General features: G+C 37.8%; 1 protein-coding gene across 1 annotated transcript; it reads left to right on the top strand.

Moving 5' to 3' along the window:
- The first annotated feature begins 3,605 nt into the window (after positions 1–3,605).
- On the top strand, positions 3,606–16,515 carry LOC149074992 (uncharacterized). Its single transcript, XM_089245967.1, has 5 exons — positions 3,606–4,021; positions 5,633–5,667; positions 8,882–10,162; positions 13,210–13,294; positions 15,339–16,515. The coding sequence occupies exons 1-5, from the start codon at positions 3,958–3,960 to the stop codon at positions 15,665–15,667; spliced, it is 1,794 nt and encodes a 597-aa protein (XP_089102093.1). The 5' UTR covers positions 3,606–3,957; the 3' UTR covers positions 15,668–16,515.
- The last annotated feature ends 1,030 nt before the right edge of the window (positions 16,516–17,545 follow it).

The raw sequence follows: 17,545 nt of genomic DNA, 5'->3' as shown, positions 1-17,545 counted from the left end.
AATATTGAAAACCAGATTGTGTTCATGATAAAACCTTATGACATCAATGCGATGTAAAGTATATTGAATAAAAATTGCTTCATAATAATGAACGGTTCAGTTCATAAAATTTGGAAAAAATAATTGAGATTTCATTTTTTGATTGAGTCTTGTTTCAAATAAAATTTTGAATTTCAATAAAATTTAAAAATTTAATTTTAAATGATACTGAGCCAATGAAATCTCAATCTTTTACTTCATTTCATGAGCTGTACAGTTTCCTTTATTTCGAATCAATTTTTATTCAATTGAATGATGTCTTTATTTTATCATGCGCACAATCTGATATTTAATGGTTTTCTTTTTGAAAATTTGCAAACTCGAATATTAGATATATGTAGAATTTTTTACTTCCATAGGATAGTATATACGTACCAATCAAAAATGAATGTGAAAAACAAATCAATGCTTCAATAGTAATTTTAATGATTTTTTTTTATTAGAACATAGATTCCACCATGTTAAAAAGTATGAGACCCCCCCCCACTCCTTCAGCAAGAGGGGGAAAAAAATTATGCAGTGTCACCTATTGGCAATAACTTCAGCTATTTTTGTAGGTATAGTTCAAATTTTTTCACATTAATTTTCTAATTTTCATTTTTTTTCTCAAAAATTTGTTCAAATTTATAAAATATTCTTTTTATTATTTGAAAGTTTTTGTCATACTTATAAATATTGAAATTTGATGAAGACAAAGATAAATAAATTATTCCAAAGTTATAATTTTTTAGACGAATAAGATAGTAAATTGCAAGTTTGAGGCGCAGTCCCCGTGTAATCATGGTGATACATTCAGTATGTACGTACTCACGTATCCTTTACTGTAATAGTTCCATCTATTACGACATGCCTATTACATTATATATGTCTATTACACAAAATGCCCTTCTATGGATATTCAAATAATGCTTGTATTATTGAAGGAGATTTTGTGCGAGAGTTTTTAAAAATATCGTTGTAGCAGTTTCAAAATCTCTTTAAAAAAAATCGTTATAGAGATAGTTATCGTTATAAAGGACAGCAGTTTCCATAGAATTCCATTTTTTCATAAAATGACCGTGGCTTTTTTATACGCACCACGGAGAGATTTTTAGTTATTTATGCTAATGTATATAATGCCCTTGCATGATGCTAACGTGTGCTTTTTCTTCCACCTATTACTTCGGCTAACAAAGATAATTCGTTCCGGAATCACGTTCGTTAGCCAAAACGCGATTTTCAATAAGTTTCTATGAAAAATCGTTTATTTGATTCCAGGAACTGTGCTCAAAATTCAAAGATAAGTTTTGTTTCTCAAAGCATCAAGTAGTGCAATAAAAAAGCAAAAAAACATGACGGAAGGCTAAAGTGAACAACTTCAAAATTAAATAAATTGGATGACGAGATACTAAGATCTTTTTTTTACTTTACACAATGTACACAACCAACACCAACTATAGTCTACTATAATTTATACAAATACAAATACAAATACAATTACAACGCCACAACAGGCAAATTGCCCAACGAGGTGGCTGACTTAAGAACATCATGGATCCCCGAGCCCCTACCTACTACTGCTACACCACACATGTACCCCCCCCCCCCCGCGGAACCCTCCAACGAATCGGTACATGCGGGAATGTGCGTGTACGTGTAGTGCAACCTGACGTAAAGTTTGTTTCTGTGTAATGCTTGTTATGTGTAGTGCTGTCATCTGTCCCCAGTTTTACTAACTATGAGTGAAGTGTTATGGTTGAATGATTTACCGTTGTAGGACTGTTGCTCTCTGTGGCGAGACTTTTTAACGGGGAGATCGGCTCGCATTTGCGCCTTGAAGTTGGGAACCACAGAAAACCAACTTCAGCCGACCACCACTGTGGGGTTCGAACCCGGATCCTCGCATCACGAGTCCGGCAATATAACCACTCGACCACCACAGCGGCAGTCTACTTGGCTCAGTCTACTTGTTACAATCCAACTGAGGTCGTAGGTGTCCTCATTCATTTGTGATTTGGTCAGGTCATTTCTGTGTCTGATGCATGGCGATGAAGAAGATAATCTCCTAAAACGCTCAGAATGTTCAGTCTGATGCTGAGAGTCTCGCACTGAGAGACTGAAGGAACGCGTGCTCTGGAAACACAGGCTCTTTTATTTCGTTCAAAGTATTTCCTACTGGCAAAGCCATTTTGCATGAAAGGGTTCGAAAACTTTCAGAAGGAAAAGTGGAGGTACATCTGGAGAAAGATTCTGAGGTAGGAATGAATTAATACGGCTCAAGTGACAGTAGTTCTAATCGGCGCTAAAATTCACCTCACAACGCAGATATTTTACGCTATTGTGTACATCCATATCAGCGAAAAATTTACGTTAGCCGAATCTGTATTGGTTAGCCGTGGTAGAAAAATCGTTGCAAAAAATTGGAATAGGCTGTGTCATAGACAGGGCTGCAAGTTTTGACGTGAATACGTGTTTTTTTGTTGTTTTTTTGTGACTTGAATCGCGTGGTAAGTACTGGCATAATGAAATTATGACATTTCCATCGGTTTTGTCTTTGGAATAGCTAATAAACGATACAAGTGTCATCTATTTTCGTTGAGAACTGGTCGAAATATAGCGAAAAACAATTTGTTACGCATTAGGGCAGCGAGCCTGGTTTCCCAGACGGGAAAAGATATTGAAGCCAGAGTGAATTGAATGCGCCTTTACGATGTGCATCTGACGATATCATTGCTTTTGGCTTTGCTTACTTCCTGGGATAATGGTCGTTTAAAGAATTCCGTCATGAAACTTTTTGCGAATGCTCCCAGTATCGTCAGATAATTTCAAAAATAGGTATTCACGTCTAAAAAAAGTTCATTAGTCGAAAAATTCGTAAGCACCACAGCCATCTGTGTATGGCACAAATGCCATCTGACCAGAAATATGTGGTCAGGTGGCAAAATGTCACAAGTCACTTTTCCCAAAAAATTGAGTTGTTCACATTCTGGTGTCTTGTTCGTCAAAATTATGAAAGCTGACAAAATTCCGTCCATCTCTTTTGGTTCATGAGGAACCAACGGAGGCAAATTGTAATTGTCAAAAAGCCACAGTATCACATTTTTGCAAAATTTGTTTACAAATTTGCCCTCGTGAAATTTTGAAAGTGACTTATTACATTTTGTCATCTGAGAACAGGAAATATTGGTGATCTTTCTAAGAGAGTTATCGGTCTTTTTTCTGTACTGTTTTCCATACATATATTTTTTTTAAATATATTGTACATTAAATGTATGATTTCAGACAAAACCGTAGCTAGTCCAGCTTTCTTTACGGTCAAATTTATGTTCAACACACGGAAATTACATAAGAAATTATTATTTCTGTTTTCCGGATGCAAAAAATTTGTTGTTCATTATCAATTTTTTATGCTACAGCAGTGATGTTATACAATTAGTATTTCGGATATGTATCACTGGAACAAAATATCTCCATTACGTAAATTGTGTGGAAAGGATACGTGTGGCTAGACGGGGGCGACACGATTCGATACAGCACGTGTTAAGCCTAGGAAATATCGATTTTCGTTCGGAAGTGACGTCAAAAGCAGATATTCACGGGGTCTACTCTCTCCAGGCAGCCTCCCAAGATGTCCGTGGAAACCACTACATTAGAAAGCGCTCCTTGCCGATAGAAATTCTGGGCCATTTCGTGCAATTTTCGTTTCTTTCATCTCTCCTATTGTCATCATTTGCGTTCATCTAACGATCTCCCTCGGGTGTCATTATAGCATTTATACACAATCTATACGGCGAAAGTAATATAAGAGAAATAGTAATGATAATATTAGCTCGAGCCATCAACTGAAACGACGCAAAGCCTAAATTTGTACGAACAGTTCAGCAAAAGTTGCCTTAATTCCGAGGGGAGAAATATAATTATAATACAATATTACCAGCGATGTTACGAGTCTTGGCTTCCGTGATCCTGCTGTTTTGCGCAATCGAATCCTTCGAATCGGACGGTAAGTTCATTTTTTTGAAGCGATTACTTTTGTTATTATTCAATATCGAATGTAACTCGAACGGAAATATTGGATGAGAGGTTGCATTGATGCGAGGAATATCAAGTTCAAGGTCAGGTTAGAGCTGGCAGTAATGGCTTCCTACTTCCTATGTGCCTCGTTAGGAGTTGCATCCTAAAGCTATTGCTGTTGATTCTCCTTTGGTGACTTTAATAAGAATGGAGCAATTAATATTTTTTATAAATTTTTTAGGTTAATTCTTACGCCATGGCGGACGAAAATAGGAATTTGAAATTTAGCTGACCATACAACTCTTAGAAAACATCGATTCAGAAATGATTTTTTTTTAAATAATATCTTTGAGATACTCTTTGGCCCTTTAAGCAGCACTAACCCCCCCCCCCCCTCGAAATGTCATACCTTTTTTAACAAAGTAGACTTTCTTACGATTTTCAGAAGGTGCAAACAAAAGAGTGTTGGGAAAATTCCGTTGAGAAATCAACTTTACAGAATATCGGGGCTAGTCAATTCTGAAATAACGGGCTTTTAAGGATGCGCGATATCTCGTCAATGCCACCTAAAGGGTTGAAAAACCTTATCAGTAGTGTCAGTTAAAAACGTCATCGGTTTAAATACTGTTAGGGAAAGCCTTGTTAGTACTAGAGAACTTATGAGCACTGCTGGAAAAGCATTGTTGTTTGAATACTATCAGAAAATCATCGTTGACTGAAGTAAAATTTAAAGCATTGCTGTTCAGTACTGTTAGGAAAACATTGGAAGTTCAGTACTGTTAGGGAAACGTTATGTGAGATGAGATTGTTAGGGAAAGCATTGTAAATTGAGTACTGTTAGAAAAGCATTGTTGAATTTTGTAGGAAAAAAACATTGTACTATTCCTAATAATACAGAGCTAACATTGTTAGTTACGTTTTGTTGGAAAAAACCATTAATATATTCCTAACAGTACTCAGATAACATTGTTGGTTGAAATATAATTAAAGAAATTGTTAATTGAAGTAAAATTAGAAACGTTGTTAGTTGCCTTTGATGAAGAATATACAGTGTCTCCCAAAATAACCCGCCGGTCTTCCCACAGTAAACTAAAATTTTGTGTCAGGCGATTGGATAATCGCAGTGCAAATCTCGTCATCTCGCGCTAAAATACTTATCACGGCCTGATTTTTGCTTTTTTTCTTTTTGTAAATTAAAGGAAAAAGTTCAAATTTCATTCACAGGTGATGCTGTAAAACGAAAATTTCAGTATAACACATAAAATGTAACGCATACAGTGCATAATTAATGTTTATGGCAATTCGCGTTACATAAAATTATCGCATTTCAACAGAGCGTTCTTTTTACTTCGGGCCACATCTAAACGGGTGAAGCAAAAAATTGTCTTAAACCGAGGGGGAAATACAATTATAATACAATGTACACAGCGATAGGGGAGGATATTAAATTTTGAATCATTAAAACAAAATAATCACTTTCCTTTGAATTGTATATTTTCATGTTATTGTTACTTCTCAAACATTATTTGAATCAATCATTGTTTCAATGAACTTATGGGTTTCGTACATTTTCAACTGATATGCATGTATCTATTTATAGCTGCTGTTTTGCCGAGTGTAACACCAGTTCATCAGGTAAGTATTATTATTGTTATTATTATTTTGATAGATAGATAATTTTTTATTTATTCAATCAAAATGCAGATATTTCTGTGGTGTTTGGTCAGAACATGATATCTCCAAAAAAAATGGCTTTTTGATCTAGTAGTAAGTCTTGCTAATTACGACTAATGAGAAGTGAGATAAATGCACAAATACGTGCGTACGGCTAAACAACATGCTGACGTATGATATTTGCATTCTGTGTGAATGCTTTATTTCTGATTTTTAAATGACAATGAAAATGCTTATATCTCAAAAATGTGATTTTGAAGTTATCATGCTCTAACCAGACACCACAGATTTTTCGGCAAAGCTAGCTTGTATCGAGTATGCCCCGAAAAATAATTATTGTTATATGTATATCGGTACGAATAATAACGAGAGGAATAAAAAAGAAAAGGAAAAATATAACATCGATATACGATGTTATATTATTATACTATATTCTATTATATTAATAGATTATTATATTATATTATATTTATTATATTATTATATTAATTACTATATTCTGGGTTTTTTCCACAGATTGAACATCTTTTTAACATATTTTTTGAAAAAAAATTAGCAAGGATGCTGAATTTAATTTTAATTTTTTTTTTTTTTATGAAGAGATACCTTCATGTGGTCATACCCTCATGTTACCTTCATCATAAATTGTTATAAGTCGTAAGATATCGAGAAAAAACTATTTTTCGGAAACGAAAGTTTGGGAAGTTCGGGATGTTATTATATGCAGGTGATTATCATTAAACTTCCCGTGTACTCTGAGTATTTTTTTCTCAAAAGCTGCTTATCCGAATACAGCCAAATTTTTAGGATATCTTAATGAGACCATGGGAGGGAGATTTATTAAATGAAAAAAAATTTCAATTTTTGACCACTAGGTGAAAAAGTAGCACTTTTTAATTGAATTTTCCTTTTTCCCATGGACCATATAGCGTATATACCAAGTTTCAATGTAATACGTCCTCCGGAATTTGCGCTACATAGGTCGGAGTAGTGAGTGTATACTGACAGACGCTACCATATGTTTGACAGTGTATACTGAAACTACTCAAAACCTACGTATATAGCACCCGTTCTGGCAGACGTATTCCATTCGAACTTGGTATATGCGATATATGGACCATGGGAAAATGCAATAAAAAGCACCACTTTTACATCTGGTGGTCGAAAATTGGACTATTTTCATTTTATTTCATTAATCTCTCTCCCATGGTCTCATTAAGATATCTTAATAATTTGGCTGTATTTGGATAAGCAGTTTTTGAGGGAAAACTCTTCCGGGTACGGTAATTTAAATCATAATCACCCTGTAAATAATGAAGAACTATTTGTATTTATTTGAGTAGAAACTTAAATCATTTATTATTACAGTACTTGCATTTTTTCTTTTGGTTTAATACTTTTTTTTTCAAATCTTAAGTAAAAAAATAGGAAATAAAAATATAAATATAACTACGCAACTCTCTTCAAAAGCATCGCTTCAGAATTTTTTTCTTCATTATATCGTAAACAAACTTTGGCAAAGAAAATTTGGGCAGCTGAGCAGCCTTCAAAGAACTTTAGCAGCTGAAAAAATTTCAGTTAAAAACACTGTCAATTGAGTGCTATAGGAAAAAAAATTACGAGTTGAATGCAGTTAAGGAAAGCAATATTAATTGAGAACTGTTAGGGAAAGCATTGTAAAGTGCTGTTTGGGAAGCTTTGTTAGGTGAGTACTGTTAGAAAAGTATCATCAGTTGTGTACTGCTAGAAAAACATTGTCAGTTGAGTTCTATTAGAAATACATTGTTGTCATTGTAAGAAAAACTGTTTGTATCAGAAAACGTTTGGTGACTACTGTTAGGAAAGCTTTATTAATTGAGCACTGTTAGGAAAGCATTGTCAGTTGAGTGCAGTTATGAAATCATTGCTAGTTTATTATTATTTGAAAAATCTTGTTAGTTTAAAATTGTTGGGATAGAACTTTTAATTGGTTACTGTTACGAAGGCATTGTTAGTTGAGTGCAAGTGTAAAAAAGCATTGTTAGTATAAAATTGTTAGGGACGCACTTTTGGTTGAATACTGTTAGGAAAGCATTTCTAGTTGAGCACTGTTACGAAATCATTGTTAGTGGGAAGCAGTTATCAAAACATTTTTAGTTCATTACTGTTTAAAAAAATCATAGTTAGTTTAAAAATGCTACGAAAAAACTTTTGGTTGAGTACCGTTACAAAGACATTGTCAGTTTTGTACTGTTAGAAAAACATTGTAATCAAAACTGTTTGGGAATCACTTTTTGTTGACTACTGTAAGGAAGACATTGTTAGTTGAGTGCAATTATAAAAATATTTTCAGTTTAAAATTGTTAGGAAAGCACTTTTGGTTGAATACTTCTAAGAAATCATTGTTTGTTGAATACTGTTAGGAGAGCGTTGTCAGTTGAGTGTTGTTAGTTGAGTGCAGTTATGAAATCACTACTAGTTCATTACTTTAAAAAAATCATTGTTAGTTTGAAATTGTTCGGAAAGCACTTTTTTTTTGTTGAGTACTGTTAGAAAGACATTGTTAAGAAAACATTGTTAGTTGAGCTCTCCTTGGAAGGAGTTGTGGTGGAGTGCAAGTTATGAAAACATTTTATGACATGAATGTCGCTCTCCACTTGTTAATACAAGATATACAGAAGACTGGATGTTGTGAAGATATTTATTATTTGAGATGTTAATTTTTTAAGGAAAGAAAAAACTCATCTGTGCTTCTACCAGGAGTTGAACCCGGGTCCCTCGATTGCCGGACGAGTGCTCTGACCACTAGGCTACAGAGGAGATAGAGATTTTCCTTCGCTAGAGCGTATATGTGTCGAACGGAATTAAAACATTTTAGTTCATTGCTGTTAAAATAAATTATTGTTAGTTTAAAAATGTTACCAAAGAACTTAGGGTGGAGTATTGTCACGAAGACATTGTAAGTTGTGTACTGTTAGGAAAGCACTGTTAGGTGAGTATTGTTAGGAAAGCATTGTTAGTTGAGTGCAGTTATGAAAACATTGCTAGTTCATTATTGTTAAAAAAGAATCATTGATTGAGCAATATTGAACAAAAACAAAATCAGCATAACTAAATTAGACAATATCGCAATTTGAAATGGTTCTGTGAAAAATTCATTACATATTCCAAGTCTTTTAATTTCTCTGTTTTGCAGCAGGAGCCAAACCCCTCGCCAGTCCCGGCTCAGCAACTGAGGTTCCCAGCTGGTAGGACAAAGAATGGTGACCCGAATACTGAGTCGGAAGATTACAGTATATGCTTCCCCTACTTCATATCCCAAGACATCGAATCGTTGCTAGCACAGGCCATAAGAATGCTGGATCGCGTCGATGACGGCAGGCAGAGAAGTTGGCTCCTCGTGTTCGTCCAAAAACTCGACTCCTTGTCCAGGCAACTCCAAAGTCTTCCCGTAAAACACAGGAACATGTGCTTCCAGAAAAATCGCCAACAGAACCTTCAAAGCGAAGAAGATGATGAAGAATACAATGAACATCCCGTGGAAACATACCCGGATATCATTCCAGATGACGTCCAGTTGGAAAACGCTAGAAATTTCTTCGACGAAACTGCAGACCATCCGAGACAGAGGAACGGACACGAACAATACATAACTGGTAAAGTTTTCGACAGGATGCACCCTGGTCTGGTACAACGCCATAGCACAAAGAGATTCCACGTGGAAGATCATAATCTTCATCAACAAGATGACGGCCCTCCCTTTACGGAACCAGTTCATGCGATTGGGACTGATGTACCGAAGTCACGAGAATCCGAAGAGCAAAATGGACACCCAGCCATACCGGCGTCGATTCGATTCACGGCACCTTTAATACCCTCCGATAGAGATGACGATGCCGCAAATCCTCTGGATCGTGAAATGGTTCCAGCTGGTTTCAAGCCTGTTTCTTCAATGACTATGACCTACGAGAACATGCCTTTCTTACCGAGATCAACCAGAAAAGGCATGCCCAGACAGCTCGTAGACAAACTCAGGTACCACCCTCATCAAAGTAGAGATCGTGAGAACGATCTCCATAACCAGCAGCTGGGTCAGCAGTCGCCATCCCCACCGACTACGACGGAGCCTTTCTTGCAGAGCCGAACCCTCGTCGGTCCCGACGACGTCACGAACGGTGGAACAGCAGCCGGTGACCACAACCACCTCCACCACCGGCAGCAGGTCAACGAAAACAACCATGAACAGGCACATCATCGTTCCGATTCAAATAAAAGTGCGGTCGATAGTAAATCTTCCACTGGAATCGGTAATGATGCAGCTACCGAGGCCCATCCAAAGACAGCCCATGAGGATGACGAGGTGGTGAATCAACTGCATTCCGGTGCAGCGGCCATGAGACACGAGGACAGGCCGGATCGCAAGATAGCTGACTTGTCCATTCCCATGGACTCAAGAGCACCTCTGACCAGACAACAGGTGAGATGAAGTTTTAAAAAAAAATTTGATAAGCATATGTTGTTTATGTATCTTCACAGTCTAGATCAGCGGTTCCTAAAATGTTTTAGTTGTGGACCTCCTCCCCAGAAGTCTTGTTGCTGGACACGGAACCCCACTTTTAGTCATGGACCTCCATTTATAGCAGCAGAAACTACAGCCATTTATCACAGAGAATGTTCTCGAACAATAGAGAAAAGAGGAGGGTAACAATGCCATCTTTGGTACTAGTATGGGGTACGATAGCAATGTCATCTACTGTACTGCAAAAGAACTAAAACAACGTTTTATGAACTCCTATCAAAAGATGTCACCACGAGTACGATTTTTGTCAAAAATTATAACAATATTGCTACTGCAGTCTACCAACGTTGAAGCAGTATCTTTGCGCATTAATATTCCATTAAAACTTTTCTTTTTAAATATTTGTTTCCCTACTTAACATTGAATTTTTTCATAGTTCCACAATTAGGCCATCGACCCCCCCCCCCCCGAGGGTCCAGACACTTCCAATTAGGAACTGCTGCTCTAGATTATTATCTGCTTCGGTACATCTGTCTCGAAAAATCCAAGAATCAATCCATTATCGTTTACATACGTGATCTAAAATCATTCAGAAACTAAGTGATTTTGAACCGTTTTTAGCCCATGGGCCCCCTTTGAACCCATATTTTCTTCTAGCGTCCCCTGTCGTATCTGCCCCACCCTCATCCAGGAGTGAGATCGTTTTCTACTTATCGAATTGATTTGATTGATTGACCAAATTTGTAGTGTGAACAAAAATGCTATAAATTAAGATCGATCTTTAGAACCCTGGACTGGGCACGAATCCAGAAGGGGGAAGAGATGGTCATCATCTTCCAAGAGCCGAATTTCATGGGGGGAAATAGGTCAGTGTAAAAAACATACAGGGCGATCCAACGAACCTCGCGAGGGCGAATAAATTGCCCCTCCTTACACATCACCCGTGGTCTATGCCTACTAGTTGAACTTTCTTCTTGGGGGGGGGGGTCAATCCATGGCATTCTCAACATCATTGGTACCTAGGAAAGTGATGTTTTGGGGGGGGGGCGTACTTAGCTGGAAGTAACATCTTACATATTTATATATATATATACACATATACTACACTCGAAAATCATACTATCAGATTTCCCCATCATGTACACTGCTGGCCACCGTAAATGCAACACCCTGAAGGGAGCATGCAAATAATATGAAATTTACAACATGCATTAGCGGAGGTGAGATATGCAAATGATTAGAATTTCAGCGCAGACGCACATCACGCGAGCCTGTGGCGCCACTTCAAAGCGCTATTTAAGGCTTGGAGATTTCGACGATTTGAAGTACGGCAATTGTGTTTTTCTTGTGGTTTTTTCAAAAAAACGATCAATTATGCCTCGTAGAAAACAGCGATCATCTTTTGATCAAGTATCCGAGTTCGACAGAGGAAGGATAGTGGCCTACCGAGATTGTGGATTATCTTTCAGGGAAATCGGTAGTCGTGTTGGACGAAACCAAACAACTGTAATGCGGATATGTGATCGTTGGATGCAGGAGGGTACGACGGACCGACGTGTTCGATCGCATCCACCTGAGTGCACCACTTCACGTGATGACAGGCGTATTGTGCGTATGGCAGTGACGGATCGCTCAGCCACATCACGAACCATAGCACAGCACATTCAGTCTGTACCGCATCATCCAGTGTCTGCGCGTACCATTCGACGCCGTTTACAGCAGAGTGGTCTGTCCGCAAGACGTCCATTGCTTCGTCTACCCTTGACGCAGAACCACAGACGTCTCCGCCGCCAATGGTGCGATGAAAGAAGGATGTGACGGCACAATGGAATGAAATTGTCTTTACTGACGAGTCACGCTTCCGTCTGCAACACCACGATGGTCGGATTCGAGTCTGGAGACACCGTGGAGAGAGGATTCTGAACAGCTGCGTTATGCACCGCCACACTGGTCCTGCACCGGGTATTATGGTATGGGGCGGTATTGGATATCACTCTCGCACTCCTCTAGTACGCATTGCCGGTACTTTAAAAAGCCAGCGCTACATCTCTGAGGTGTTGGAGCCAGTTGTCCTTCCTTACCTCCAGGGCTTGCCCACAGCCATATTTCAACAGGATAATAAAAGGACCACACGTGGCACGCATTGTCCAAAGGTTCTTCGTCAATCGCCAGATTGAATTGCTTCCCTGGCCAGCTCGCTCTCCGGATCTTTCGCCGATAGAAAACATGTGGTCCATGGTTGCTCAACGATTGACCCCCCAGATTACATCCCCAGCTGCCACACCAGATCAACTTTGGCAACGCGTGGAAGCTGCTTGGTCTGTTGTACCCCAAGAACACATCCAAAGTCTCTTTGAATCAATGCCGAGGCGTGTGGCAGCGGTGATCTCCAACAATGGCGTCTACTCTGGCTACTGATTTTGGCAGGAACCACACTTCACAGAAGTCTATAAATTTAATCATTTGATGCTTGGTCAACATGTTATATACAAAATAAATATTGTTGCGATATCTCTTGTCTTTCTTGGTGTTGCAATTTGGGTGGCCAGCAGTGTATGTCCCCTGTATAAATGAGGTTCCAGGGCACGAATGGGCTCATCGGTCAAGATAGGCCCTGATTGACAGCTCAGGTGGATTCTGAAAGTAGTCACATTTTTCCCCGCAATATTTCACTTCAAAGCTTCACTTGTTCATAGTTTTCTGCCGCTCCCCCCCCCCCTTCAACCATTATCGACACTCCGTTTTGATCTGATTTTTACGTGGTCCCCCCCCCCCTAGATAATTCCAAGACCGCAAAGGGACCAATGGCCCCCTTGTTGACAACGACAAACTCAGATCAGCAAAAATACTAGTTAAGTCGCATTTATTTTTTCTACCCAATCGGGAAAAAGGTCTCTTAATTGATGACGTAAACCAGGTAGAAGGCAGATAGTCTTATTATATTCATGACTGCGAATCTGCGACGTGAAATGAGGTTTCATTTATTTTCAATCCTTCTCTTTTAGGCGCAGATGGAAGATGAAGTTGCACATCCGGAACACCACATTACCAATTCAGAAGAGCATCGTGACGATTATCCCAGGAACTATGGTAAGAACAGAAAACAAAAAATTCCCCCCCCCCCCACAAAGTAGGAGAAGACTGTGAAACCTTGGAACATTATTTTTTCAAACTCCTTTTTTACCAGTTAGTTTTCACTGTAAAATTTCACAAATTTCATTTTTAGTATCTATGAGCCATCATATAAATTTAGGAGGGTTGGTGAAATGCAAATTTTCCAAAAAACGCATTTTCGAATGTTTCAATTTTCAAATACTACGAAGTTTTCTACGTCTTCTGTGTTCGAGTTTTTGTTCTACCTATACTGGAAATATATTTTTGAAATATTTCAATATAAACTACTGTCAGGCATTACATGCATGCTAATGTTTTTCACTAAAATACTCTTTTTTTCTCAAAAATAACTTTCTTGTTAGATAAGGAACATTTTTTTGAAACACCACTCATTCAAATGTCTTGAAACTTTGTGCGTTTCTCAACACTATGGGTGTTACATACTTTACTAGGACGATATTTTATTAACATTATTTTTAAAACTTCTATGTCACCAAATATGTGTAAATTTTGGTGATTTTTGAAAAAGCTGCATGTTGTTGAATTTAAAATTTCAGAAAAAAATTAACACACGATTAAAATCCTAAATGCTCGTGTTCGATGAGCAAAATTATCCATATTATTTGAGAAAAAAATTGAGTGTCTGAAGAGAGAATAAAAAATTTTTAAATGTTATTTAGAGGAAGGAGATTTTTCCCATAGGAAAGCATGGGAAATGCATTATCGTGCACCAGCCCTTAAATTACCTTTCTCTTCTTTCATAATTAGGAAGTGTAGGTTTTTAGAAAAAGCAAACATGTTCCAAAGTACACAACATTTGTACCTTATTACAAAGTGGAAAAAGAAAATATTACTGGGAAAAAATATATATAATGAGTTTTTTTTTGTTTTTTTTTTGTAATATAAATAATTCATTGAGATATAAAATACCATTAACCAGGGGGATCTTCGTGACCATATGACCCACAACACTTTGTGACTTCCGGAATTACATGCACAGCGCTGGAACAGTTCTGTAATGCTATTTTAGCGCGTTGTGTGAGCCGGTCAGAACCAGTTGGAGTTAACAATCAATCGATGGACTTCAAAAGTATTTTTTTTCCTTTCACTGACATCATGCCTTTTGTTTTTTAGCCAACAGTAAAACCCTGGTGGCAAATCACATTAGAAACAGTTTGCTGATCCCTCACTTGAGGGAGGAGACTAGAGCGGAAATTGCATCGAAGGGATTGGAGTTCGATTGTGGAAACCCTCAAACACACATTCCGGTGCATCCATCATCCAAGTAGAGTTCATCCAGATGCACCGTAACATCTCGATGTTAGGGTAGACGGAATCACTTTGTTCTGGATAAAACAGTCTAACTTATACAGTTCTCAGACGGCAAGTTTCATACATACTACTATACCATACATGAATCTCGTCCATATTCCTCTGCGGAACTTCTAACGAATTGGTACATGTTGGGATGCGCGTGTCCGTGTCGTGAACCTAACGTGAAGTTTGTTTCGGTGTAATGCTTGTTATAGTGCTGCCATTTATTTTTCAGACTATGAGTGAAGTGGAATGACTGAAGAGATTTGTACTGTTGTATGAAGTATTACTTACTCAAGAACACGGGAATGGCTTAAAAATAAATGTTCTTTTATTTAGTATCTCCATCTGACCAACGTTGTAGCAGAACATGAGGCCATGCCGTTCTAAAACATCATTGTCAGTATCAACAAATTAAAATTTCTCTCCTGTTCTAAGCGGCTTTCCCAGTGGAAATGTCGCATAATTTATAAAATGAATGTGCACAAAGATTATCAAATATGTGAACACCGTTGAAGGTTATTTTAAAACAGTTGTTGCTGCACATTGTTATAGTACCTCAATCATGTCAAAAATAAAGTAAAATATATCTTTGTGTAAATGTATTTATAATTCATTCCACAAGTAGTAGTAATTGTATGACTTTACAAAACTATTCACAAAAAATGAACGAATTCACTCTTACTATTTTTCTTTCCATTGGCAGGAAAGTACGATTACCGGCAGATCCCTTACCATTACGACAATAATAACTTGGACTTTGAATACGAAGATCAAGGTGCGGCAGCAGGAGAGCTCTACGCCGAAGAAGACAACAATTCGGCGCGGCTCCTGGCCGTGCCGCCACCGCCACCACCGAAAGTCGCCGGCAACGACGACGACGACGCCGCCGTTCGACAACTACACGAACTGAAGTCTTCCAACAGAAACCAACATCTACCAACTTCCAGCAATAACAACAGCCAGATGCAGACGAGTCAAGCATATCCCACCGAAACGTCTAAGCTTGAACAGAGAGACATCGAGGGTCACTAAAAAAAAAAAAAAAAAAAAAGACACCAAAACGATCGAAAACGCCACCTATCTCTCTCACACACACTATCTCTCTCTATATATATATCTCTACCTATCTATCTGTCTAAGTAAAATAAAGTATCATCTTATCTATACGATAAAACAAAAACACACACACACGATAAATCAGAAATTACATAATTAGTTGAGATCAGAACAGAAATCACTCGAGGTTACTTGAACCAAGGGTGCTACGGATGATGATGATGATGCTTGGGTAAAAACTCGGAAAGAGTCTGAATGCCAACATACGAAAAGATGTCGAGATCGTTCGAACGACAACGGAATGTCATTGCTGGAGAGCAGGAGCGCCACCTTGTTTTTCCAGAAAATTCCAAACTATATTTTTAGATAGCAAATTCAAAAGAAAAATGGTTTTTTTTAGCCATTAGACCGAGAGATGGAATATGATTTCTTGTAGGAGCTCTCTCCAAAATAGAAATACGTATAATATACATAGGGAATAAATATATCTATATATACATATTCATACACACATATACATGCTATCGGAATATTTACCTGTAGAAGACTGACTGAATGTCCTAATTATAATGTTGATCTTTTAATATGTATAAATCTTAGAGGCCGTATCATGATTTTTATTATTATTATATATATATATGGACCGTGGAAAACACACTAATATACTCGATGTCCTGTCTCGTCTCAGTTTCCACTGTTATGTTAAACGCACTCACGTACGCTTGGTAATGATATATGTAATGGTAATAATAATTATAAAAATAATTGCTGAGAAGTCTGTCCTTATAATGCTTTCATGAAGCTAATAAATGGTCACAACATGCCTTGATTTGTGTGTTTCTTTGTGTACGCGCTGCTTATATCGGGAGAACGAAATCGATTTGGAAATACTATACTATAAACCGGACATGCACCTCGTTCATATTCCTCTGTGGAACTTGATTTGGAAATATTGAATTTTTTGCAGTGATAATTCGGAACGCCTCGGATTATGAACTTTTCTGCTAACGAGGATTTTTTGGTGATTTTTCTGCCTAGGCTAACGAATACGGATTCAGCTAGCGAACATTCTCATTGACATGGATGCACGTGCAGCCACGTCGGAAAGCAACCACGTCGTGAGCTGAATTTTCGCACCAGAATTGTCCAGTACTTGATTTACTCACGTCCATCTGGGAATATTTTTCCTGTTGTGACTGCAACGTCCTAGTGCGTGGTGGTAAGATGCTCGTCTACCACCGTGAAGGTTGTTGTCGCGGTTTCGGGTTCGAACCCAAGGGAGGATATAAGTAATAAGTAAGGTATTTTCCCAAACGAATTTGAGGCGACCACCGATAGACAGCGTCTTCAGTTCCAACCCATCTCATTAATGGCAATAAATTGCAATTTACCGAAATGGCCAGATTTGGTGAAGCAGTAGATGTACCTGCATTTCACTTTTTGAAATTCTTTAAATCGTTTCATGTAAAATGAAAGATTTTCAGCTTAGAGAAAATGCATTGAAATAAAAGATCTCCTGTTTTTTCAGAGCACGCGTTCTTTCAGTTCAAGACTCTTTTAGCATCAAGATGAACAGCCTGGACATTCTAGTTCATCTTTCCCACCTGTACGTATCAGACTCCGAAATGATTGATTGATGACCGCTCACGCCCACATCTGTTGTGCAAGACAACTTCCTCTCTTCACCTCCTAGGAGGCTGGTTCGAGTCGGAGAGCGTCCTCTATTTATTCAACAAACGACACAATTATATATTGTTATATAAATAAATACATTCTATGGAAGCAATCCATCAGAAAACATTAAGCGTGTTACAATCTTTGACACAGAAATGAGCTGACCAAATCGCAAATGAA

This window comes from Pholcus phalangioides, unplaced genomic scaffold (genome assembly GCF_987345545.1).
Source record: "Pholcus phalangioides strain wild (caught in Gottingen) unplaced genomic scaffold, Ppha-v1.0 ptg000016l_1, whole genome shotgun sequence".
Classification (NCBI taxonomy): Eukaryota; Metazoa; Arthropoda; class Arachnida; order Araneae; family Pholcidae; genus Pholcus; species Pholcus phalangioides.
This window is presented reverse-complemented; position numbering and strand designations above follow the sequence as displayed.

Excerpts from the sequence above, each read along its gene's own strand:
- LOC149074992 (XM_089245967.1), top strand. The coding sequence starts at position 3,958 with ATGTTACGAGTCTTGGCTTCCGTGATCCTGCTGTTTTGCGCAATCGAA. Across the intron at positions 4,022-5,632 it reads CGAATCCTTCGAATCGGACG|CTGCTGTTTTGCCGAGTGTA; the intron begins GTAAGTTCATTT and ends ATCTATTTATAG. Across the intron at positions 10,163-13,209 it reads CACCTCTGACCAGACAACAG|GCGCAGATGGAAGATGAAGT; the intron begins GTGAGATGAAGT and ends CTTCTCTTTTAG.